This window comes from Trichomycterus rosablanca, chromosome 5, assembly GCF_030014385.1.
Source record: "Trichomycterus rosablanca isolate fTriRos1 chromosome 5, fTriRos1.hap1, whole genome shotgun sequence".
NCBI classification, from domain to species: domain Eukaryota; kingdom Metazoa; phylum Chordata; class Actinopteri; order Siluriformes; family Trichomycteridae; genus Trichomycterus; species Trichomycterus rosablanca.
This window is the reverse complement of record NC_085992.1, coordinates 21,203,114-21,230,845: the sequence shown is the minus strand read 5'-3', so window position 1 is coordinate 21,230,845 and position 27,732 is coordinate 21,203,114. Positions and strand designations below refer to the sequence as shown.

The 27,732-nt window shown below is 39.0% G+C and overlaps 1 protein-coding gene across 1 annotated transcript in view; it reads left to right on the top strand.

Moving 5' to 3' along the window:
• The first annotated feature begins 7,938 nt into the window (after positions 1-7,938).
• Positions 7,939-27,732, top strand: part of msh6 (mutS homolog 6 (E. coli)) — a 31,845-nt gene continuing 12,051 nt past the window's right edge. Inside the window, exons 1-4 of the mRNA XM_062995833.1 lie at positions 7,939-8,221; positions 9,255-9,457; positions 11,184-11,359; positions 22,190-24,746. Coding sequence (XP_062851903.1) covers positions 7,971-8,221; positions 9,255-9,457; positions 11,184-11,359; positions 22,190-24,746 — 3,187 coding nt within the window. The 5' untranslated portion in view covers positions 7,939-7,970. The remainder of the gene's footprint in view (positions 8,222-9,254; positions 9,458-11,183; positions 11,360-22,189; positions 24,747-27,732) is intronic.

Sequence of the window (27,732 nt, the reverse complement as noted above, 5' to 3'; positions counted from 1 at the left end):
CGCGTAGATTTCAGCACCACGAGCAGGCGGGACATCGGGCAACCTCGCCTCGCTGCATGCAGGCACACTGACAAGTACTAAAATCTGTGCTTTCCATCTTTCCAGAATTTACTCTAATAAATCTTTCTAATGTTGTTTTGAGTGACGTGAAAAGCAAAATAAGTAAATTCCTGATTTACGCCTCCTTACTATCAGGCGTAGAGACACGAAAACCACTTTACATCGGTAGTATCTAAAATCACAGTTTTTACCAGGCCATTTTACTAGCTATCATGCCAATGAGTAAATAACGATGTGATCTTTACGCATGTTAGCAAATCTATTGATTTACTAATCCCAATAATTACATTTTAGCAGCTCTACAGCGCGGGACAGTGAAAAGCTCGGTCTTGAGGCGCAGAGCCAGACAAGCGCGCTTTGTGTTTTCCATCCCCTCAGAAATATGTTCTCTAAATGTTTCTCATGCTTTTTACAGCAAACCGAGAAACTAAACGACCTTAACTGGACATATGTCAACAACTTGTACATTTTAACGCAAGCAGAGCCGTCAGTATGAATGGAAAAGTCATCCGGATGCGTCCCGGGCGCTCTAAATCGTGAAGTTAATTAGCAGTTAATTAACAAACTGCAGTATCGGTGTCTGTAGAACAGACTGCTTTTGTTCTTATAGTTAAAACGCTCCACATTTATCGGTTGTTCTGGCTGCTAGTGTCTGCGGATTTTCTCTAAAGAGGTGCACACCGCACACATTTTGGGTCGCTGCACCAAAATCGTCTGTCCCGTTAATCGCATAAATTTTTGCAGTGGAATTGCTTAGTCTGTTGAATGTAAAGATAGAAACGCATATCATACCTTTAAATCCATTTGCATTAGAACAACCCAGCATTGAAGATAGTAGGCTTTCGAGCAGGCGGTGTGGTAGTGTAACAAATTTGCGCATTGCCTTAGGGTGGCACTATCGTAGGAAGTAGGCACGATAAGCAATGTCAACAGATCAGTTTTTTTTAATAATACAGCCACGTTACTTTGGTTATAGTCTAAAATAAAATTAGGATCAGCTACCTTGCAACCTAGGATCTTGCAAATGCTTTGTTTATTGTTTTTTAATCTTATCGAATATTACCCAGCGCGTCTTTCTTTCATTACAGTTCTGTATATTCTGTATATTTAGAGATAGACTCAATGTAAACAGAGCTATTTCTAGCAAAAAAACAACAACACTCAAAGTAAGATGCTAATGTAGGTAAAGATCTCTTTACTCCGGTGGCATGAGGAGTGGAAGAGGGGCGGAGCTTCCCTTGCGTCCAGCGGTAAGGCTTGTTTTATATTGGCTCTCGCCTGACCATACCCGGCCCTGACCAACGTGGTGTCCTAGGCAAGATTTTGGCTGATGAATAATTCAGTCATCAATCATTGTGTTTATACACTCACACGGACACTACAAAGCTTTAAGTCTTTGAGATTTCATTTTCCATATTAAACAGATAAAACAGTATTAAAGAAACAATTGACTTTAAAAGAATTATAAATACACAGCTCAAAAATTAAGGGAACACTTAATCATCACATTATAACACAAAATCAGTTAAACTTCAGGGATATCAATCTGCCCAGTTAGGAAGCATAAGCGATTGTGAATCAAGTTCACCTGCTTTGGTGCAAATAAAAGTGACAACAGGTGCACCGGAGAGGCAACAGCAAGACAACCCCCAAAAAGGGAATGGTTTTGCAGGTGGTGGCCACAGCCAAACACTTTCTCCTTATCCTTCCTGACTGATTCTTCTCTAGTTTTGCATTTTGCTTGTGTCCTTGTCACTACTGGTAGCATGAGGCGGTACCTGCAGCCGTTTTAGGTAGCACAGGTAGTCCAACTCATCCAGGATGGCACATCCATACGTGCTGTCGCAAGAAGATTTGCTGTGTCTCTCAACACAGTCTCGCATGGAGGAAATACCAGGACACAGGCCGTTACACAAGGAGAGCAGGACAGGGCCGTAGAAGGGCATCAACCTAGCAGCAGGACTGGTATTTGGTTCTTTGTGTGAGGAAGAACAGGAGGAACACTGCCAGAGCCATACAAAATGACCTCCAGCGAGCTACTGGTGTGCATGTTTCTGAACAAACTGTGAAAAAACAGACTCCATGAGGGTTGCATGAGAGCCCAACGTCCTTTATTGGGACCTGTACTTACAGCCCAGCACAGTCTGGAGACGCCGTGGTGAACGTTATGCTGCCTGCAATATCATCCAGCATGACCGGTTTGGTGGTGGGTCAGTGATGGTCTGGGGAGGCATATCCTTGGAGGGTCGCACAAACCTCCATGTAATAGCCAACGGTACCCTGAATGCTGTTAGGTACCGAGATGAAATCCTTAGAGCCATTGTCAGGCCTTGTGCTGGTGCAGTGGGCCCTGGGTTCCTTCTGGTGCAGGACAATGCTTGACCTCATGTGGTCAGAGTGTGCAGGCAGTTTCTGGATGATGAAGGCATTGATGCCATTGGCCCTCACATTCCCCAGACCTAAATCCAATTGAGAACCTCTGGGACTTTATGTATCAGTGCATCCGACACCACCAAGTTGCAGCACAGACTGTCCAGGAGCTCACTGATGCCCTGATCCAGGTCTGGGGCACACACTACTGAGTAACATTATGAGTTGTCGTGATGAAATTCACGATGAGCCTATGATTTCAATGTTTTACTTTGACTTTTGGTATGAATTTGAGTCCAGCCCTCCATGGGTTGATGATTTTGGTTTCCATTGACTGCTGTTATGTCATTTTGTTCTTAACTAAAGCACACAATTTTTAACAGTAAAGATTTTCAACTTGAATTTTTCGTTCATAAAGATCCAATGTGTGATTTTAGTGTTTCCTTAATTTTGTTTTAACAGTGTACAATATAAATACAGCATTAATAAACACAGTACAGGTAACGTTTCTGCTCCTTAACTGCAGGAGGCAGCACTATTTATTTGCAATTACTCTTGTGCTTGTTACAAAAACATAAAAAGAGACCAGATCTGATATACAGCAGATTTCTCCCACTATGCTGAACAAGTAAACAGAACAAACAGGCCACAAAACACAACACACCCAACAAAAATAGCAACAAACAAGCTCAACATAGACACGAACAAAAAAAAAAAAACACAACAAATCACACCACAACAAACCCAACTACCCACATAAACGCTCACCACTCCAACTACACAACCCATTCCAACCCCCACCAATACCTCTGCTGACGACGCAAGAAGAGGGAACCTCCACAACGGCAAGCTGGTCACCCGCCACAATATACATTTAAGCAAGGTAGCCTATTACACAAAATACTACATTATTACTAGGACTATTTCCTCTACCCTGCTTCAACATCATAATGGCCATTTAATATAATTTATGCGCCCCTGAAACTCGTTCGCACTTGCTCTTGCTCAGAAAAATAACATGCCGTAGAACAGAAATAATTTTATTGGTATTACGGTAGTGCATTGAGAAGGCTTTATGTATGCATACAGAAATTAGCTTATTTGTTAAATAAACCTTATAATATATAATTTGTTCCAACTTGATTCAAAATTGCAATATTTGATAACTGACATCAAGTCTGATTTTTGGAAGCTATAACACACCTCAATATATACTGCAATGAACACATGCATGTGTGTTCTGTAGAAAATCTCATAATATGTCTATCATTCCGACTTTTTTATTTTAGGATATCAGCCAAATTTCCTAACCAAGTTTGAAACAGATCTATGGTGGGAATTTTCAGCGCACCACCATACTCCACACAGAAAGGACCTGGACCACTCCACCTGGAAATCGAACCCAGGAACTTCTTGCTGTGAGGCGACAGTGCTACCCACCGGGCCCCCGTGCTGCCCTTAATTAACATATACACCAGAGCTTATTTGTTTATTAAAGCTCATAATGCATCACTCATTTCAACTTGATTCTATTCTAGGATATAGGACAAGTGCCCACGCCAAGTTTAAAGCTGATCTAAATTGGAAATTTTAAGATTTTACACACCTAACTTTATTGCCTTGTTATGAATTCAAGCATGTACACCATTGCCCATATGTTCGCAAAACCTCATAATACTTTACTCATTCCAGCTTGATTCTGTAATAGGTTATCTGGCAAGTGTTTACACAAGTTTTAAAGCAGATCCATGATGGAAATTTTAAGGTTTTTAAAATCTCATAATACAACCCCAAATCAGAAAAAGCTGGGAATGCAGCTGGGGGATTTTTTTAAATAAGCTGGGGGATTTAACACACGTCAATATACAATATATTGTAATTATAAACACATGTTTATACACTTGGTGCTGTATCATGTGATATGTGATAGACCTTTTAAAATGTTAATATGTGCTCCCCTTACTAAATATCACTTCATTATATTCTAAATGATCTGACGTTGAAGTTGAAGCAGATCTCTGGTGAAAATTTTGATGTTTATTAAATCTTATAATAACCCAAATCAGAAAAAAAGTTGGAACTGTTCATATTAGTATATTACAACCCCAAATCAGAAAAAGTTGGGACAGTATGGAAAATGCAAATAAAATTAAATAAAAGTTAGTTTGAACCCAATATATTTCATGTTTTGTCTGCTCAAATTTATTTCATTTGTTAATATTTCTCTATTCCTGCATTTCAGGCCTGCAACACATTCCAAAAAAAGTTGGGACGGGGGCAATTTAGGGGTAGTAATGTCTAAACAGTTGATGTCAACAGGTGATTGTAATCATGTTTTGGTTGAGGCTGAGTCTTGAGAGTTTGTCAACAAATGCATGAGAATATTATTGAAATGTTTAAAAACAATGTACCTCAAAGAAAGATTGGGAGGGATTTGCATATTTCTCCCTCTACAGTGCATAATATTATTAAACAATTCAAGAAATCAGGAAGAATTTCAGTGCGTAAAGGCCAAGGGCATAAGCTTAAGCTAAACACCAGTGATCTTTGATCCCTCAGAAGGCACTGCATCAAGAACTTTATGTTAACCATGTCCAGAAGCGGCGTCGACTTCTCTGGGCTCGGAGGCATCTCGGATGGACAATCACACAGTGGAAACGTGTATTGTGGTCAGATGAATCAGCATTCCAGGTCTTTTTTGGAAAAAAGGGACGCCGTGTGCTGTGGACCAAAGACGAAAAAGACCATCCAGGCTGTTATCAGCAACAAGTCCAAAAGCCAGGGTCTGTCATGGTATGGGGCTGTGTCAGTGCCCTTGGCAAAGGTAGTTTACACTTCTGTGAGGCAGCATTAATACAGAAAAGTACATTGAGATCTTAGAGCAACATATGCTGCCTTTAAGACATCATCTTTTTCAGTAACGTCCATGCATTTTTCAACAACACAATGCAAAATTACATGCGGCACACATTACAAATGCATGGCTGCAGAAGAAGAGGTTACGGGTACTGGACTGGCCTGCCTGCAGTCCTGACCTGTTCCCAATAGAGAATGTGTGGTGAATTTTGAAACGAAAAAATGCGTCAATGATGACCCTGTACTGCTGCACATCTTAAGACGTGTTGGCAGGTAGAATGGGACAAAATAAATCCTGAAACACTAAATCGCTTGGTATCCTTGGTGCCAAAACCTCTTTTATGTATGGTACAAAAAATGGCAACATTACAAAGTGGTAAATGCTTTACTGTCCCAACTTTTTTGGAATGTGTTGCAGGCCTAAAATGCAGGAATGGATGTTCATTAATGAAATTAAGTTGACCTAAAAACATGAAATATCTCAGGTTTATCATGTCTGCAATAAAATAAAAGTCAAAGTAAATGTGAGAAACTCTGTCTTTTTTTTATTATTTGCATTTTTCATGCTGTCCCAACTTTTTCTGATTTGGGGTTGTATTATTTTTACATACTTATATGACTTTATTTATTATAATAATAATATAAGTATAATACATTATTTGACTTTTATCATGAATATTACATTATAATACAATATGCAGTATTTCTTACATTTACTTCAACTTTTATTTCATTGCAGACAGAATAAACCAAAGATATTTCATGTGTTGTCTGGTCAACTTTATTTCTATGGAAAGGAATTTGAGACAAAATGAAATGCAAAAAATCACTGCAGTGAAAATTTGAAATATAATACATATGTCATAGCTTTTTTCATAGTGACATGCCATAAACATACTAAAATAAAAAGCATAATACCTCTATTACATTGTTTTCATGTCACTTGACCTCTTTACTGAATATGAAAAGTGATTCCTGTCCAATCACAATCCTCTACCACAGGGGTTTCCAACCTGTGGGGCGCGCCCCCCCCCCCCCCTTGTCTGGGGGGACGCGGGTGCCTGACCAGGGGGCGTGACATTGCGAGATTTTTTTACTTCTAAAACTAAAGCAATTCATTTTTCACCCACATATTTGATTAGTCTCACTGACCACGCACACACGCACGTTTAATGTTATTCAGTTCAGTTTGAAAAAAACCTTAAAAATAGGGCTAACAGTGAAGATAAACCGTTTTTAGATAAAACGTGTGTGTCTTTAAGAGAGACGCTCTGTTCACAGTATCGATATAAGTGATTCAGGAGTCGATTCATTTTAAGCGCAGCGTAAGTTTCTCTTCTCAGACGTCTCTCTGTTTTTACTGTTATTAATGAATGTTGCGGTTTTAAATAAGCACCAGCTACTACAGAACATTTTGTGTGACTTGCTTACATTAAAAAGCTCAGGCTTAATTAAACTGATATTACCACAGAGCGGTAACCGACTCAGACTCGTTCTGTCTGTGGCTCTGTGAAGTAACGTTTTCTGCTCTTATCTACATGAAAAGCAAGAACCGCTTACGATTTACCAAAGTGAACCACGAACTTATATAATGTGCTCATAGAATCGGCTCAGATCGGGCTGTATTATCTTTTTGAAGTAATATTTTCAATCAGCAAAATTGCATCGTATGTATGATGTGCACAACGTTAATTATGTTATTTTAGGTTGTCAAAAGCTTTCTCAATGATTTCTGTGCGATGGTTAACGAAGGTGGGGGGGCTTGGGGGGGGGGGGGGGGCAAGTTTGCGGTTGGCACACGAAGGGGGGCGCATGTCCAAAAAGGTTGAAAACCCCTGCTCTACCAAACTTAAAAGTCTTCACAGTGTGAAACAGCATAAGCAAAGAGGAGCAGTAGTTGCATGTTGAGGCTTGCAGACCGCTTTACAGAATGCTTAATGCCCAAAAGTGCACCCACAAAAATGAACACAAAGTTAAATAAGCATTTATTCATAGGTATTCACAATAGTATGGTGCAATAGAAATAAGTAAATTCTCAGATTGCTTTGTATGGTTTTATAACTGCCAACAACTATAATGCTACATAACATGATCAGTTGAACCGTATGGTACAAACACTTGTCATGATGTGGCCTATTCTAGGTAGCCACATAAATATTACTAAAAAAGTGAAAGTGGTTTGAAGTATGAAGCTCATTTAATGGCTACCCCAATCACCAGATTTGAACTATATTAAAACCTAAAGAGCACCAAATCCAAAGAGCACCAGATGCAAACTATGTCCTCCTTTTTTCTTGAAGCTTACTCAAGCTACTTCAGGTAGGATTAAAGTTGTTCTGATGGCACTTTTTAGCTAATTTAAATGTATATATTTTGATCTGTTACCAAATGCTGTACAGCTTCTGTATGTTTTGAGGAAGGCAAGTACATAGGGCACAGCGTGCTTTTATGTAGCAAAACGTGCTAAACCTTGCTAAACCTTATGTGCTCAGCACATCGTTCTATCGAACTGATCTAAGGTTTTTACTCCCGCAAGGCTCGCTGTGTTGTACTGGTTTGCGAAGTAAAAGTCCCGCCTCCTAGACTATGCGCTTGCATCACGCAGCGGTTTCCCGCGAAGTGTTGCCTGCAAAGACGGAGTGTGGCAGTTCTGCGTCGGATAAGTTACATTTATACTAACAGTAATGGCTAAACAAAGTTCTATTTTCAACTTCTTTACGAAGTCGCCTCCACCTGTCGCAAAAGGAAAATCTAATCCATCTCCAACAGAAGCAGATTTACCTTCCTCTGTTTTAAAGTCGAACAGTTCCCCGAGTGAAGAAGCTAAACAAGCAGCATGTAACACTAGGAAGACTTCTGAGAATACAAGCAAAACTTCGGCTAAAACTGGCTATGCTAAATTGCTTGGAGACAAAACAGTGTCTACAAAGCACAGGTTGGAAAAATTATTTTTCCTGTGAACTGATGCACGCACCAGGTTAGCTGATTCAGCTAACTAGAACACGAGCTAGCTAGCTTTATTCTGTCAGTAATGATTTCAGTGTACGTCTCTACTCTATGTATATACTTGTATATGACAGTATGTACGATAGAAGCATGTTTATAGTTGGTGGCTTTAGATAAGCATTATAGAATAGCAAGCGTTTTATGTTAAACTTGTAAATGGGCATAACGCACAGTTTCGGGTGCTCTATTTAATAAAGTTTATTTTAATGTATAGTGTTCAATCGTTCTGTCAGAGAAGGCAGTTGCATAGGACTTTTCGCTTTAAAAAATAAGCAGTTGCGGATGAGACAAGACACTGTTGAAAGTCATTTTATTTATGCAGGTTTTAGCTAACATCTTTACCGTATTACTTTTTTATAGTTTAGGTTCATCAGCAAATAATCTATTCTTTTGTCGTCCTTGACATGACTTTATTTATTTCATTTTTTAAATTACATTTTAAGTTTCTATTACATTAACTGTTCAGTTTATTGCAAATCAACTAGTTAATTTAAAGTCAAAGTCTAAAGCTTTGTCAGAATACACATTTACCCCTCTAAGTTAAATAACCTCGATTAAATTGTGTCTTGTGTTAAACAAATAATATCCTGTCTCAGGGAGCTTCTTGACAGGTGGTTCATAACCTGCAGTCAGTGGGCCAGTCGCAGCCTTTCAACACGGAGGGGCATGTGTTGTCTACACTTTCAATATATTCCTGCAGGCGAGGCACATGAGGCTGACTATTGCCTAGTGTTGCTCGCCTGTTACGCTCAGCTGACAAAGAGGGGAAGGCGCTTCCCAGAAAAGAGCAAATAAATGAGCACTGTATTACATAGAATGTGCAAGAGTGACACTTTGTTAGCATTTGGTTAAAAAGTACTTTGGTTTACTGGTTTAAACAAAAATTCTGTCATTTTTTTTCATTTGTCTTTTATTTGTTTATATTTTCAGTGTTTGCAAACAGTTGTTACATTATTTTTCAGCTCTTCATTTCCTTTTCACGCCGGAGATCTAGTATGGGCAAAACTGGAAGGACACCCATGGTGGCCCTGCATGATAGTCCCACAACCTCTGAGTGGACAGCAAATGAGGGGCAGAGGCCAAGATCACAGGGTGCATGTCCATTTTTTTGATGAACCACCAACAAGGGGCTGGGTCAGAATAAAGTACATTCGAGAATATAAAGGTGAACAAATCTTTTTATGCAAAAACTTTGTGACCGCTAGTGACAATACAAAAATTGGGACAATATGGCAAATGCAAAATGCAGTCATTCCTTACATTGACTATTATTTCATTGCAAACATTATGAACCCAAAATGTCTGGTACACTTAATTTCATTTGTTAATATACATCCAACACATTCCAAAAAATGTTTTTATTTGCATTTTCCATACTGTTCCAACTTTTCCTGATTTGGTTTTGTACTTTTTGCATTTAAAAAAATACTTAAAATTCTTATTATATTTACATTTACAGCATTTAGCAGACGCCTTTACCCAAAGCGACTTACGTTACAGTGCACAGTCTGAGCAATTGAGGGTTAAGGGCCTTGCTCAAGGGCCCAACAGCAGCAAACTGGCAGTGGTGGGGCTTGAACCGGCGACCCTCTGATCACTGGTCCAGTACCTTAACCACTAGGCTACAGCTGGCCCTATTACATTTATTATTTATTATTACATTTAAACAAAATGTTAAAAAATCTTTGAATTTGAGATTTCACAATTTCTTATTATTTTGTATGTTCTCCTTTTACACTATGAAAGGTGCCTCAACTTTGTGTGTTGCAGGCATCAAATTCTAGGTTATCTTATATTTACAAATACAACAAAGTTGGTCAGTGTAAACAGTAAATCGTTTTATTTTACATTTTTATTTGTCATTTAAATTAAGGTTAAATAGAATTAACAAATCAAATTCAGAAATGGGTATTTGTTGGAATAACCCTAATTTTAAGTTACAGCTTTTTTGTCTCTTGTATTGCTTTCCACCTGTCTGCTGTTGAATGACTTAATGCCACGTCTGGTGCAAAAATTCAAGGAAGCTCGGGCTTGTGACCATTCCTCTTCCTCTTTGTCACCTTCTAGGGATTTGAGGCTGGAGATTGGGTAGAATCTCGGAGCATAATTTTTCTTAAAGAATTAACTTCTATGGGGCTTGATTGATCGATACCTCACAAAGACAAATCTGCCTAAATTAAGTCTTGCTGAAGCACCCCGAGATCATCGACGATCCTCCACCAGATTTTAAAATGTGTTCAAAGGACTGAGGTTTCTCCATGTAACTCCTGTGTTGGCCGAGGTGAAATCTGAAGTGATAACCTTTTTCCAGTTCTCTACTGTCCAATTATTATGGTCTTTTGCAACTTTGGCCTGACCGTTCTGAAAGGCTTTGATAAGGCTTTTTTCATGACCTCTGCCCTGCCCCTAAGAGCCTTATTCTACCTATCCTTGCCATGCACCCCCCCCCCCCCCCCCCCTCCCCGTTATCCTACATAACATTTGACACTTGAACGACTTGAACCCATGCCGGCCTGTTGCTTTGACTACTGCAGGGATGTCCAAACTACAGCCCGTGGGCCATTTGCAGCCTGTTACCATTTTTGAAACAGCTCAAGGATTTTTTAGAAAAAATTTAAGTTGGCCTGCTATTACACAGGTAAAAAAAAACGCTGGGTGTTGGTATTGCATTACACATATCTAAAATGATCCTCATCATCTTTCCCCCGACTCCAAAGAAACAAAAACTAGATAGAGGATGGACTGTTTTGCCAAACGGTTAGTTTTATTTCAGAAGGGTAGCTATGACCAGTGTTTTTCTTGTTAAATAAAATTAGAGGAACATTTATTAGTAGCTCATTAAGTAGAATTAGGTGTGTTTCTTTATATGTTCACACTTTTTTGACCTGCAGGTTCAGACAGTTCTGATGCCAAAACAGGTGGTTTGTTCTTCAGTGGGAAGCCTGTAATCCGGAGGGCAATGGAGCTAGCGGACCATCTGCTTCAGGACAGTCCGGAAAAGAGACTGAAGATTCCACTGTGCATGGATGCCTCAGATGAGGAAGGGGACAATGATTACAAGATGGAGGTTAGCAGCAATAAATACATATAATTTAAATATTAATAGCAACATTTGAACAAGTGTAGGCAGCAATCACATATTTTTTTCTGTAAAGTTTGCCACCAAATCAACAACAGTTACTTATATGTAAGGCCCTACCTAATTCACGTTTGTAAAAATCGTGTCACAGCAGTTTATGTAAATTGCTGTAAAATTAAAAATGTAAGGTTTGTGTTTAGCGTTTTAAAAGTTTTCATTTGCGTAGCGTATGAAATATGAGGTGGTCCTAGCAATCATACGGCATCATAATTGTGTTAGTGTAACAGACTTCTGTGGTGTAGTGTGCTGACAATGTTTGTGTTTACGTGTGTACACACTTTCAAATTTGGATTTGGTGAAAATTTGTCACAAGGATTTAACTGCTTTAGTTCATCTCCACAGACCTCTGTGCACACTAATGAACTACACTCTTGTTATTTTTCTCTGGCACTAGACAGGGTTACCCTTTTTCTTTCTTTCTTTTTTGTATTAACAGTGGAGCCTGTAGCTATTGCTTCTCAAAATTTACATTTACATTTTTGGCATTTAGCAGACGCCTTTATCCAAAGCAACTTACATTACAGTTACAGTATACAGTCTAAGCAATTAAGGGTTAAGGGCCTTGCTCAAGGGCCCAACAGCAGCAACCTGTCAGTAGTGGGGCTTGAACCAGCGACCTTCTGATTACTAGTCCAGTACCTTAACCTCTAGGCTACAGCTTGCATAATGATCCACAGATTCATATTGTAGACAAGGGTGGGGTAAAGCATAAAATCTCTATACACTGATTGTATTGTTTTTCCCAAATCTTGCCAACTCTAACAAAAAAATTACAATTTCAACATTCAGTAATTTCTTTGGCTGTAAACTGAATATTAATAAAGTTAGCTATTTTCCCAACTTGATCTCAGAATCTCACTTGCCTTAATGTACCTACACATTTCAACTTGCTTGCCACAATTTTGTAAACAAGATCTTTCCAGGTGGTCCCCTCTCCCACTATCAGTGGTAGGCAGAGTAAACTTTTAAATTAAAATGAATATCTTATCCAACATTCTATATTCCAATGTGTTCCAGTTAACATACCAAAGTATATTTTATTACACAAGAAGAAAACCATTCATAAAGCCATATGTAGACTTCTTCATGACAAAGACGTTGCTATTACAATTTTTCTCTTCCTAATATACTGTAATTAGGGCTGGGCGGTATGGCCAAAAATTTGTATCACGGTAATTGTTTTAGAATTCTGGCGGTTTCATGGTATATCTGTATTTTTTTTTTTTTTTTTTTTTTTTTTTTTACATAGAATATAGAATATATATGGCGCCACATCAATGTCAAAACTAGAGGGCGCAACTTTTAACATTTCGCGTGTGTAAATATCCCTCTCGCGAGTGCAAATGTGAAACTCGCGAGCACAAAAAGAGGAATTGCGTGCGCACTGATCATAAAATCGCTCTCAAACTGTCTTTCACTCTCGAATGATGTTTTTCTGCTCGATTTCATTGTTGTGCTTGCGCGCGAAAGCAAATTGCGCTCGGCTGCTCTTTCTGTGCGAGATACATTTTTGCGCTTGAGTTTTGAAAGGGGCGGTTTTGACAGTTTGGGGGCGGAGTCAGGGCCGTCTCTATCAGCGAATGCTATTGGCTCTATGCATGCAAGCTCTGTGACTAGGGATGTCCCGATCACGTTTTTTTGTTCCCGATACCGATCCCGATTATTAATTTTGATCCCGATCCGATACTGATTCTCAAACCGATACTTGTATTTTCTAGATATTGTCTAGATAAGAACTAGATAATACTGTTCACACAGTGCACACTTCAAGTACATTACAATTATTCAAATTAATCCAGTGTATATGTTTAACAACTAAATAGCTCTGCAGTGCTGAAGGGAAAAATGCTGCATCCAAGCTATTGCTTAATGTTTTTGTATTTTTACAAAATCAATCAAAATGAGTGAGATAATTAGTTTTACTTTAAACTTTACATTCAAAGAAAAAAAATGTTTAATGCAGTGATACACTAAAAATGAACAGATATCTGTGTAGCAGCTTAACTTGAATATAAGAAAAAAAGTTACTTAAAAGCATTACAGTAAAACCTGAATACCAAAATAAAATGGAAAGGCTCTTTTGTTATGAAGGAAAGCCAGTTCTTAAAGTGCTTGTATTGTGACAATGGTTTGATGGACGTTTGTACATGAAGTGAGTGTGTTTTGACCCTTTAGGCCTTCCATAGAACATGAAATAGCGTGCTTGACTCAACTGTCGGCTATTCGACCGTAACAGAAAAAGTTAATAAAGTGTTCTGCTCCCGACAATATGTGAATATACTGTGCATTTATTTCTTTATTAAACGAGTGCATCACTACGTTGTTTTGTAAACCGGTGTGATCCTTAACTCACACACACTCTCACACATGAACGCAGCTCTGCTCCCACCACCTCGTGAAACGCTCACACTGCAGACGTTACACTTCACTGTTGGACTTGTTTTACTTTTCAATTTAAAGTATTTCCACACAGCGGACATGCTGACGTAACACGGGATTAAGATCGGGTTTAGTAAAGCCGATTCCGATCAATTAAAAAATGCCTTGATCGGCCCCGATCCCGATCTTTGAGATCGGATCGGGACATCCCTATCTGTGACGTGTTTCCGTTTAGCCTTAGTCGGACAGTCTAGCTTCTGGTTTGTGAGAACCCCCGGCAAAGTTCTAAACGCAACTAATCGGATTGGACCACTTGACAAGGCATGAAGCTAAACACTCGCATTTATCTGCAATTTTTTTTAAAGAACGTGTACATTTAAATATTGTAAATATATATTATAGTTTATACTCTATTTCTGTGTTTAAACAAAAGCATTAAAAAAAAACAAAAGCCTCTTTATTATGTAAACATACCTTTTATATCTACACTCTTTGATTATTTTATCAGTTCTACAATTACAGACTGTAGTTCATCTGTTTCTCTCTATACTTTGTTAGCCTCCTTTCTGTTCTTAATAATCAGGACCACCACAGAGCAGGTATTATTTAGGTGGTGTATGATTCTCAGCACTGCAGTGACACTGACATGGTGTTAGTGTGTGTTGTGCTGGTATGAGTGGATCAGATACAGCAGAGCTGCTGGAGTTTTTTAATATCATGTCCACTTACTGTCCACTCTATTAGACACTCCTACCTAGTTGGTCCACCTTCGCTCATCTATTGCTGCTGTTTGAGTTGGTCATCTTCTAGACCTTCACCAGTGGTCACAGGACGCTGCCCACGGGGCGCTGTATTTATCGTCTTATTTACTCATACCAGCACAGCACACACTAACACACCACCACCATGTCAGTGTCACTGCAGTGCTGAGAATGATCCACCACCTAAATAATACCTGCTCTGTGGGGGTCCTGATTATTTAAGAACAGGGTGAAAGGGAGGCTAACAATGCATGCAGAGAAACAGATTACAGTCAGTAATTGTAGAACTACAAAGTGCTTCTATATGGTAAGTGGAGCTGATAAAATGGACAGTGAGTGTAGAAACAAGGAGGTGGTTTTAATGCTATGGCTGATCAGTGATAGATAGATGGATAGATAGATATCAGAAGAAACAATAAATAAGCTGGTGTTTCAATACTTGTCCATATTGAGTGTTTAAAACAGTTTATCTCCACCTTTGCCGTTTCTCACGTTTTGTGAATCTGGCAGTTGTTTAGCATTTATTTCATGATGAATAGACCACTTGAATGGTGTTAAAGACTTGAAATAAAATCTTTTTACATTTAACTTTAAATGAAAGTAATTTTTTTTCTCTTTTGTAACATGATACAAGGTTTTGAATTGAACAGCATATATATTTGATAGCCCATTGCTGCCAGCTTGACACTGATAAATTCTGTAATGATTATGTCTTGATAACCTGCCGTAAGAAACATAAGAATAAAAAAAATCAAAGTTTATCCTCACATTTACTACAAAAATGTTTTTTGGAGAAAGACATGTTAATACTGTAACATCAAATTAATCAATTGACATGAAAATTTAAAGGTCTGACATATAACATTTGATAATAAATAAAAGATAACTCGTTAATATATTGGCAAACAAAACTTTTTACACTTAATCAAAAGATTGAGGGTAAATTGATAATATATCCAGTTAGATATGTTAAGTTTGTTTTATGTTTTATTAGGAATTTAAAGTCATGTTTTACACTTTGGTTACATTCATGACAGAAACGGTAGTTACTCATCACACAAGATTCATCAGTTCAATTCATCAGTTTTAATATCAAACACAGTCATGGACAATTTAGTGTCTCCAATTCACCTCACTTGCACACTTCTGGACTGTGGGAGGAAACAGGAGCACCCAGAGGAAATCCACATGGATACAGGGAGAACATGAAAACTCCACACAGAAAGAACCCAGACCGCTCCACCTGGGAATTGAACACACATACGTTATATATATATATATACAGTATATACAATATATATATATATATATATATATATATACAGTGTATCACAAAAGTGAGTACACCCCTCACATTTCTGCAAATATTTCATTAAATATTTTCATGGGACAACACTATAGACATGAAACTTGGATATAACTTAGAGTAGTCAGTGTACAGCTTGTATAGCAGTGTAGATTTACTGTCTTCTGAAAATAACTCAACACACAGCCATCAATGTCTAAATAGCTGGCAACATAAGTGAGTACACCCCACAGTGAACATGTCCAAATTGTGCCCAAATGTGTCGTTGTCCCTCCCTGGTGTCATGTGTCAAGGTCCTAGGTGTAAATGGGGAGCAGGGCTGTTAAATTTGCTGTTTTGGGTACAATTCTCTCATACTGGCTACTGGATATTCAACATGGCACCTCATGGCAAAGAACTCTCTGAGGATGTGAGAAATAGAATTGTTGCTCTCCACAAAGATGGCCTGGGCTATAAGAAGATTGCTAACACCCTGAAACTGAGCTACAGCATGGTGGCCAAGGTCATACAGCGGTTTTCCAGGACAGGTTCCTCTCGGAACAGGCTTCGCCAGGGTCGACCAAAGAAGTTGAGTCCACGTGTTTGGCGTCATATCCAGAGGTTGGCTTTAAAAAATAGACACATGAGTGCTGCCAGCATTGCTGCAGAGGTTGAAGACGTGGGAGGTCAGCCTGTCAGTGCTCAGACCATACGCCGCACACTACATCAACTCGGTCTGCATGGTCGTCATCCCAGAAGGAAGCTGACGCACAAGAAAGCCCGCAAACAGTTTGCTGAAGACAAGCAGTCCAAGAACATGGATTACTGGAATGCCCTGTGGTCTGATGAGACCAAGATAAACTTGTTTGGCTCAGATGGTGTCCAGCATGTGTGGCGGCGCCCTGGTGAGAAGTACCAAGACAACTGTATCTTGCCTACAGTCAAGCATGGTGGTGGTAGCATCATGGTCTTGGGCTGCATGAGTGTTGCTGGCACTGGGGAGCTGCAGTTCATTGAGGGAAACATGAATTCCAACATGTACTGTGACATTCTGAAACAGCATGATCCCCTCCCTTCGAAAACTGGGCCTCATGGCAGTTTTCCAACAGGATAACGACCCCAAACACAACCTCCAAGATGACAACTGCCTTGCTGAGGAAGCTGAAGGTAAAGGTGATGGACTAAACCCAATTGAGCACCTGTGGCGCATCCTCAAGTGGAAGGTGGAGGAGTTCAAGGTGTCTAACATCCACCAGCTCCGTGATGTCATCATGGAGGAGTGGAAGAGGATTCCAGTAGCAACCTGTGCAGCTCTGGTGAATTCCATGCCCAGGAGGGTTAATAATAATAATAATAATAATAAGTTGGACTTATATAGCGCCTTTCACAATACCCAAGGACGCTTTACAAAATAGAAAAATACATCAAGATACAATATTAGAGACAGACACATGAGAGACGCATGAATACATAAATGATAGGACACAATAATAATATAATAAATGTAGATTTACATAAGTTAATGAAGCTTATGAAACAGTAGAGAAATGTTTGGTAAATAGATGAGTTTTGAGTAGGGATTTGAATTCTGTAAAAGAAGAAGTAGAACGCAGGGAAAGAGGGAGAGAATTCCAAAGTAGGGGAGCAGAGACAGAAAAGGATCTTCCACCCATGGTAGAGAGCCTGAAGCTGGGGACAATCAGGAGACCAGCATCAGTAGACCGTAAAGAGCGTGAGGGGGTGTACCGATGTATCAGGTTTTGTAAGTATATTGGACCAAGACCATAAAGTGCTTTGAAAGTAAGTATGAGGACTTTGTATTGAATACGTTTGGAGATGGGTAACCAGTGAAGTTGGGCAAGGACAGGTGTAATGTGATCCGTTTTTTTGGAGCGAGTGAGCATCCTAGCAGCAGAATTTTGAACACATTGAAGAAGGCAAGGTTAAGGCAGTGCTGGATAATAATGGTGGTCACACAAAATATTGACACTTTGGGCACAATTTGGACATGTTCACTGTGGGGTGTACTCACTTATGTTGCCAGCCATTTAGACATTAATGGCTGTGTGTTGAGTTATTTTCAGAAGACAGTAAATCTACACTGCTATACAAGTTGTACACTGACTACTCTAAGTTATATCCAAGTTTCATGTCTATAGTGTTGTCCCATGAAAAGATATAATGAAATATTTGCAGAAATGTGAGGGGTGTACTCACTTTTGTGATACACTGTATATATATATTTATACACACACACATACAGTGCCTTGCAAAAGTATTCAGCCCCCTTGAACTTTTCAACCTTTTGCCACATTTCAGGCTTTAAACATAAAGATATGAAATTGTAATTTTTTGTGAAGAATCAACAACAAGCGGGACACAATCATGAAGTGGAACGAAATTTATTGGATATTTTAAACTTTTTTTAGAAATAAAAAACTGAAAAGTGGGGCGTGCAATATTATTCAGCCCCCTTGCGTTAATACTTTGTAGCGCCACCTTTTGCTGCATCTCTATTAGTTTTGCACATCGAGATACTGAAATTTTTGCCCATTCTTCCTTGCAAAACAGCTCGAGCTCAGTGAGGTTGGATGGAGAGCGTTTGTGAACAGCAGTTTTCAGCTCTTTCCACAGATTCTCGATGGGATTCAGGTCTGGACTTTGACTTGGCCATTTTAACACCTGGATAAGTTTATTTGTGAACCATTCCATTGTAGATTTTGCTTTATGTTTTGGATCATTGTCTTGTTGGAAGATAAATCACCGTCCCAGTCTCAGGTCTTTTGCAGACTGCAACAGGTTTTCTTCCAGAATGGTCCTGTATTTGGCTCCATCCATCTTCCCATCAATTTTAACCATCTTCCCTGTCCCTGCTGAAGAAAAGCAGGCCCAAACCATGATGCTGCCACCACCATGTTTGACAGTGGGGATGGTGTGTTCAGGGTGATGAGCTGTGTTGCTTTTATGCCAAACATAACGTTTTGCGTTGTGGCCAAAAAGTTCGATTTTGGTTTCATCTGACCAGAGCACCTTCTTCCACATGTTTGGTGTGTCTCCCAGGTGACTTTTTATGGATATCTTTGAGAAATGGCTTTCTTCTTGCCACTCTTCCATAAAGGCCAGATTTGTGCAGTGTACGACTGATTGTTGTCCTATGGACAGATTCTCCCACCTCAGCTGTAGATCTCTGCAGTTCATTCAGAGTGATCATGGGCCTCTTGGCTGCATCTCTGATCAGTCTTCTCCTTGTTTGAGCTGAAAGTTTAGAGGGACGGCCGGGTCTTGGTAGATTTGCAGTGGTCTGATACTCCCTTCATTTCAATATGATCGCTTGCACAGTGCTCCTTGAGATGTTTAAAGCTTGGGAAATCTTTTTGTATCCAAATTCGGCTTTAAACTTCTCCACAACAGTATCTCGGACCTGCCTGGTGTGTTTCTTGGTCTTCATGATGCTCTCTGCGCTTTAAACAGAACTCTGAGACTGTCACAGAGCAGGTGCATTTATACGGAGACTTGATTACACACAGGTGGATTCTATTTATCACCATCAGTCATTTAGGTCAACATTGGATCATTCAGAGATCCTCACTGAACTTCTGGAGTGAGTTTGCTGCACTGAAAGTAAAGGGGCTGAATAATATTGCACGCCCCACTTTTCAGGTTTTTATTTCTAAAAAAAGTTTAAAATATCCAATAAATTTCGTTCCACTTCACAATTGTGTCGCACTTGTTATTGATTCTTCACAAAAAATTACAATTTCATATCTTTATGTTTAAAGCCTGAAATGTGGCAAAAGGTTGAAAAGTTCAAGGGGGCTGAATACTTTTGCAAGGCACTGTATACCTGACACTGTGCAAGGAGAAGATGCATCAAAATGAAATTGTAATGGTATGCTTCAAAGCTAACTAAAACATGAATCTCAATACTGGTCTGTCAAGCTAGATGTAGTGTTTGTCTAGTCTAGCAAAACAACCACTAACCAGTTTACAACTAGCCTACTTGCATGGTTATAAGAAAATGTTTGCAAACGTACTTACTTCGTATTTGTCAATGTAGCTGGAGTTGTACATTTAAATTCGTTCACTGTCAGACGAGGTTAATCTTGAAAACAAGTGTAAAAGAGAGCCATGCCTAACGATATCTGCTTGTTGACGACCGGCGTCTGAATACCGGAAGTTGATCTGGCGTGCATAGAGCCAATAGCATTCGCTGATAGAGCTGGCCCTGACTCCGCCCCAAACTGTCTAAACCGCCCCTTTCAAAACTCAAGCAATTTGCTTTTGCGCGCGAGCACAACAATGAAATCGAGCAAAAAAACAACATTCGAGAGTGAAAAAGACAGTTTGAGAGCGATTTTATGATCAGTGCGCACGCAGTTCCTCTTTTTGAGGGATATTTACACACGTGAAATGTTAAAAGTTGCGCCCTCTAGTTTTGACATTGATGTGACGCCATAAATATAAATCATTTTCATTTCATCAAGTGTATGTAATGGAGGTTTTGAGAACTATAAGTTTTGTTTGACCACACAAAATGACTCAATATATGAAGGTATGAATATGCATGCTACAGATGCAGAATGTAAACAATTTTTATTGTGCAAAGTAGCAAAAACCATAAAATTTTATTATGTAAGTATTGTACAATTTCCTTAGTTCTCCCAATGAAATTGTTATACTGAACAATTTTTCTGTTGTACAACATACAACATTGCATCGGTGTATGCCGTGATAGTGACATGCTATATTAATCTACAACCTTTTAAAATGTACATTTCACAATTTTTGGATTTTTTTTTTTTTTTTTTTTTTTTTTTTTTTTTTTTTTACATTGTATGATTTATTACTGTACCCATACTGTAAGGCCCTTTCCTGTCACTAGGTACCTAATACGTTTATTATACTAAAATGTACATTTATCATTTTTACAATATATTTATATCTTTTTTTTTTTTTTTTTTTTTTTTTTTTTTTTTTTTTTTTAAACTGTGTAGGACATTTATTTTGTTATACAGGTACAGTAGACCCTTGACTTACGAATTTAATTGGTTCCAAAGGGCTGTTCTTAAGTCAAAATGTTTGTTAGTTAAACCTATTTTTCTCATAAGAAATAATGTAAATAGAATTAATCTGTGACAGACCTCCCAAACCACCCCCTTACCTAACTTTTCTAATGTCTTAAATGGTCTTTTTATTTATAAATACAAGTGTATTGTCCCTTAAATTATAGAAAATACATTACTGTAATAAACAATAATAAACAACAATACACAGTAGTAGTACTGTACTGTACATAAAAAACACACACATTACATTTCAGTGCAGTACGTGTGCTGTACCATACACCATAATAAATTTCCTTCTTATTTTATAAAATGTATCTACCAGGAACAACAATAACTCTCATATTTCTCTATTATTTCCTTCTTTATTTCAATAGTGCTGTATTTTGTAGGTGTAATTGCATGAAAGAAAGAATACTTTACTGAGCCAAATTCCTTCTTCTTTCTTGCTCACTGTCATCGCTGTCTGATACACAGTGACAGCTACTGGCAGGAGTAAATATACAACAACAAATTTAATAGATTTTTTTATTTTCTCAACACTGTGCTTTTTAGCACTTTCTTTGGGGACATTTTAATATAAAATTTTACAAAATATATAGAAAACAAAGGAAAGACACCGTCCGCTGTCCGAATGTTTGCTCACTGTATATGTGTATCAGCTTGTTCGTGACGTCACGTGTTTCGCGAATTTCAGTTCGTAATCCGAAATTTGTTTGTACGTTAAGTTGTTGTTCGTAACCCAAAATGTTTGTATGGTAAACAGTTCATAACTCAAGGGTGTACTTATAGTACATCATACATGTCACTGTGTAACTATTACAACCTTTAATGCATTTTAAAGTTGAGTTCTTTATGCACTTTTTAGACTCTCCATTAGTTAGTCTGGATGGAACTCGCATTTAAGAAACAGCGTTAACTAAAGATTAACAAATCCTTATGAAATCTATTTGATTGTTGTTTGTTCCTTGCTTACTGCAGAATCAGTTCGTGCAATTCTATAGATTTTTGGATGTTTATTGGCTGGAAACAAGACGATCTGTTTATCAGTTTCTACTTGTTTGTTATTTGATTTTTAATCTTGAAATGAAAAACGCTTATATTAATGCAGGGTAATGTGAATAGCTGCAGTGTATTTGCCCGATATTTAATGGCCAATGTTACCTTTTAGTTTGTTACATCTTTATGCTGTCAGTATTATTAGATTTTGGTACACTTGTTCCTTGGTTCATGACCTTTATTTTTCTAAATGAAATTACATGTTTTGTAGGTTGAAAAGTCAACACCATCAGATGAGATGTCAGAAGAAGAGGTTCCAAAAGTGAGATCTTCTAGACATTTATCACGTGTTACAGCAGAGAGGGCTCAAAAGACCAAACGTCGACGTATTGTTGTAGCCTCTGACAGTGAAGGCTCTGATGAGGAGTTTAAGCCTGGCCAGCTTGGAAGCAGTAGTGAGGAGGAGGATGGTGTAAGCAGTGGTGTGGAGGAGAATGATGAGAGTATGCCTGAATCTGAACCAGATAGTCCTGTGAAACCTGTAAAACGGAAACGTGCATTAGAGAAAGTTGCTAAAACGAAGACTAAGTCAACATGTTCTGAGGTTCACAAGAGCATTGTAGTGAGCCACCCTTCGGTAAAAGCTGACACAAAATCACGTCTGTCTGCGTTCTCTGCTCCTGGCACTTTTGAGAGCCAGAACTCGGGTGCAGGAAAACTCGAAGGGCCTGGGGTATGGGACCATGAAAAACTAGATTGGCTGCAGGATGGTAAAAGAAAGGATGCTCATCGAAGACGTCAGTCAGATGATGACTATGACCCAACTACACTATATGTGCCTGAAGACTTTCTTAACAGGGTTACACCTGGCATGCGACGCTGGTGGCAGCTTAAATTAGAGATGTTCGATACTGTTCTTTTCTATAAAGTGGGTAAATTTTATGAGCTGTACCACATGGATGCTGTAATTGGTGTTAATGAATTGGGGCTTACCTTCATGAAGGGCACCTGGGCACATTCTGGTTTTCCTGAAATAGGTTTTGGTCGGTTCTCTGATGTGCTGGTACAAAAAGGTTACAAGGTGGCACGGGTGGAACAGACAGAAACCCCAGAAATGATGGAAGCTCGGTGTAAGGCTATGGTGCGTCCTACCAAATTTGACCGAGTTGTTCGCAGAGAGGTGTGCAGAGTAATTACAAAGGGCACACAAACATACAGTGTACTTGACGGTGCACCATCTGAGGTTCAAAGCAGGTACCTGCTGAGTGTGAAAGAAAAAAACCAGGAGGACATTTCAGGTAATGGTCACATTTATGGGGTCTGCTTTATTGACACCTCTGTTGGTCGCTTTTACTTGGGCCAGTTCCAAGATGACCGCCACTGTTCCCGCCTGCGTACCTTAGTTGCACATTATGTGCCAGCCCAATTACTGTTTGAGAGGGGCAACCTTTCAGCTGAGACACAAAAGATCTTCAAGGCTGCACTTTCCTCAGCAATGTGTGAAAGTCTCAATGCTGGCTCACAGTTCTGGGATGCTCAGAAAACCCTCAAGACCCTGGCAGATGACGACTACTTTAAAGAAAATAAAGAGGCAGGTGGTAAATCTGGAGGATTAGCACTTCCCAGTGTTTTAAAAGCAATGACCTCTGAGAATGATTCACTAGGCCTTACTCCTAAAGAAGGAAATGAACTTGCACTCTCAGCATTGGGAGGATGTGTGTTCTATCTTAAAAAATGTCTGGTAGATCAGGAGCTTCTCTCCATGGCCAATTTTCAAGAGTATGTTCCTGTGGATGTTGAGATAAAGCAGTCAATGAATTCGTCATGTTTCTTTGCCCAAACTAACCAGCATATGGTCCTGGATGGTGTAACTCTTGCCAACCTTGAGATCCTCCAAAATGCTTCTACTGGAGGCCCTGAAGGTACTTTGCTTGAGAGATTGGACACCTGCTCTACTCCTTTTGGTAAAAGGCTACTAAAACAGTGGCTCTGTGCTCCTCTCTGTAATCCTAGCTCAATCAAGGATCGGTTGAATGCTCTTGAAGATCTGATGAGTGTCCCAGCACAAGTGACTGAGGCTACAGAGCTACTCAAGAAAATTCCAGACCTTGAAAGACTGCTTAGCAAAGTCCATAGTATGGGTACTCCGTTGAAGGGACAGGACCACCCGGACAGCAGGGCTATTCTGTATGAGGAGACTGTCTATAGCAAACGCAAGATAGCTGATTTCCTCTCAACACTGGAGGGGTTCAAGGCCATGCAAGAGATTGTATCAATAATGGAATCTGTTTCAGATGGATTCCAATCTAAATTGCTTCAACAAGTGGTGATTTTGAAAACAAGGAATGAGAAGGGACTGTTTCCTGATCTTACACCTGAGCTCAAACGTTGGGACACTGCTTTTGACCATCAAAAAGCTCGTACTACTGGAGTTATTACACCCAAGGTTGGCTTTGACCCAGAGTACGATCAGGCTTTAAGTGGAATTATGGACTGTGAGAGAAGTCTGCAGGACTACTTAGATAGACAGAAGAAGAGACTTGGTTGCAAGACTCTGGCTTATTGGGGCACTGGACGAAACCGCTATCAAATGGAGGTTCCAGATAGTGTTTCTGAAAGAAGTATACCAGAGGAATATGAAGTGAGGTCCACAAAAAAGGGCTGTAAGAGATACTCAACAAAGGAGATTGAGCGCTTGTTTTCAGAGTTGCAAAGCTGGGAGGACAAGAGGGATGCAGCACTGAAAGACTGCATGAGAAGACTTTTCTACAACTTTGATAAAAACCACAGAGATTGGCAGACTGCTGTGGAGTGCATGGCAGTGTTTGGTAATAATCTTTTTTCATAATTTTGTTTTAGCTAACCTTTTCTACAGCTGACCACAAAATGATAGCTCTTGTAGCTTGTAATCAGATCAAGCTAGTTGAACATAGGGCTGTCACGGTGAAAGAATTTCCCCTTGCGATATTCAGCCTGTCTCAATATCGCGGTATGCGGTGATATCGCCATTTCTTTTGTTTTTGAAAATTACTTAATTTATCTGGATTTTAGAGCTATATAAACAAACTTTATTGTTAGGCTACGATTCGGTATATTATTGCTTTATAATGACAAAGATGAGACAGCTTTAAGACAAATCAAATGCGTGTTTATTGTTAAATACAGAACAGAGCAGGGACGTCTTTTCTCTATTAAAAAAGGTTTAAATTTAGCTTCTAGCCTAGGCTAGATATACACTGTGAAACGAAAAAAAAAATAAGAGTTTAGGCTAAATATTTTAAATGCACATCTAATCAAAATATGGTTAAAAAAAATAGAATAAAGAATAAAGTCTGTAAGACCTTAAACCTGCGTTATCATGCGCGCTAGAAGAACCAACATGTTCACCTGATGTGGTTTAGAGAGGATCTGAGTGGGGTAGTTGATGTTCCCGACGTTACCGATGTTGCACTAATACACACGTGTACTGAACCTGCATGCGACTTTACACAGCAGAGGAAATCTAACCTGGTTATCGCGCCACTATTAACTATCTATTTAGTAGGTATAATTAACATAATAATATATACTACATTTTAAGTTATTATTCGTTTCAATACATTTTTATTCAATGAAAAAATACATTTTAATCATTCCAGCAAGCCAGCAAGAGAATATTTGCAGGCTGCAATGCCATATTAACCGTCATTAAGTGTTTTAGTACGCCAAGCCTGTTTGAATATAGTCTAAATTACAAGTATTTATTGAGTGTGAACTCAATTTAATCATTAATAAACTTGCCAATATTTCCTGTTGCGATTGTTTACATTTTAAAACACAAAGCCTGACACTCAGCAGCAACGGCTGCGAACAGGTTGCGGGAAAATGTCGCTCTTAGCTCATTTTCATTATGAATTTATTTTACATTTATTACGCCCAAATGTAAGCGTAAAACGGAAAAAAAAAAGAGAATATCGCGGTGTTGCGGTTGCTTGGCATGCCCTGCAGTTGGCTGGTCTATACCGCGATATTTCAAAATTACGGTTAGCGCAACAGCCCTAGTTGAACACTTAACCACTTCAGAGTAAAACTATAAATTGGTCTGTATGTGTTTGTGCAAAGCTTCTCTTATTTTTAAGAACTTATTTCAGCCAGGCCCTTTGCCAATGGGTTAAGTATATACAATAAATAATATGCATTAATTATGTTATATGCTATAAATTGGAATATTAATTGTAAGCCATGTGTCCTGTGGTACCTGGTACCAGGTCAGGTCTTCACCAGCATGTGGATTGTTCTTCAGTGCATCCTGGTGTCATTTGTTTGGTGGGGTCCAACTGTCTAGTGATCTTTGAGAAAACGGGATTCCTCTCACCAGACGATCTTTTTCCATTGCTCCAAGATTCAGTTTGGATGTATGTGTGTTTGGTGGACAGTTGTTTTCATGGACACATTGATTGGCTTGTGACTATACTCCTCAACCCACTGTCGGCGAGTAGTAACCACTGCTGCCCGTTAGTTTTTCTTGTTGTTTTGGAAATACTTCAAACCAGTCAGTACTTGGTGGAACATACCTTTGCCTTGATAATGTCTAATAAGTGATTTTGGTAAGTGCTAACAAGCTTTTTTGCATTCTTCTTGTGCAAATGCTTTTAGCTCATTAAGGTTTGATTTATTTTGTGCTAAAAATGTTTCCGTTTAATCTCACCAAACACTTTTTCTTTGTTGTTCTATTGCTAAGGCTATTGCTAAGGCTTGTTCTAAGGCTTTTGGATGAAATTTTGGGCTTTCTCCCATTGCCAGGCAGGTTTGCTGCTGTACCACAAATTTGGAACTTATGACGCAACTCCCAATGTTGTCTCAATGTTCAAGTTTTTTGTGGACCCCCTTACAGTATATAAAATTTTCTCTTACTTGTGGTGATGAATGATTTGTGTAAACCACTGTCCATGGTATCTTTCCAGGGTCTTTCCATTTAACCAAAAACAGCTTCCTTGCCAGGAGGGAGCAGAAGGCCAGTATACTAATTTCTGTCCTGCTGAAGGTAATATTCTCTGGTGCCACACTGAACAAGGCAATAAATGGAGATGTATCAATTACTCTCCTAAAAATCTCTCAAAAATTGTACACCAGAATATTTTATGCTTCAGTCATGTCCAAAACATATGCAGCAGAAAAGCTGGGGCCGGCCTGCATTGATTGCATGTTGGATTTATACCTGCCTTAATCTTAGAGAGTCAGCCAAAGCACAATTTTGAATTGAATAACTTCTGTCTTAGTCAAATAGGCCGTGATCAGAAATAACTATAGCTCCGTACTTACATTCAGTTATTATAGGTAGAAGTTCTTTATTCAGAAAAAAGGTGAGCAGCTGCATTTTGAATGAGTTGCAAGTGATATGATATGCATATGATGGTGGACATGGGAGCACCAGTCAGGAAGGAGTTGCAGTAGTCCAGCCATGAGATTACAAGTGATTGGACAAGAATCTGAGTGACTTTCATAGAGAGAAATGGCCGAATCTTCTTGATGTTGTAAAGGTGGAACCGGCCTTATATTGTTATGTTGGCAACATGGAGAGAAGGACAGCTGATTATCCAGGACAACACCAAGGTTTCATGCATGGTCAGATGATTTGATCTGAAAATCATCAAGAGAGATGACTAGGTCTTGGGTTGAAGATTGATCTACAGAAATAAGTACAGACCTGCCAACATGTACGCGTGTATTTTGCGTAACGGGCACACATTTTGATCTCCTAGTATGCTTGTACGATTCCATGTTCTAAAGTACGCATATCGTTTGATCTCGCATTTTGCCCGTTTCAGTCAAGTT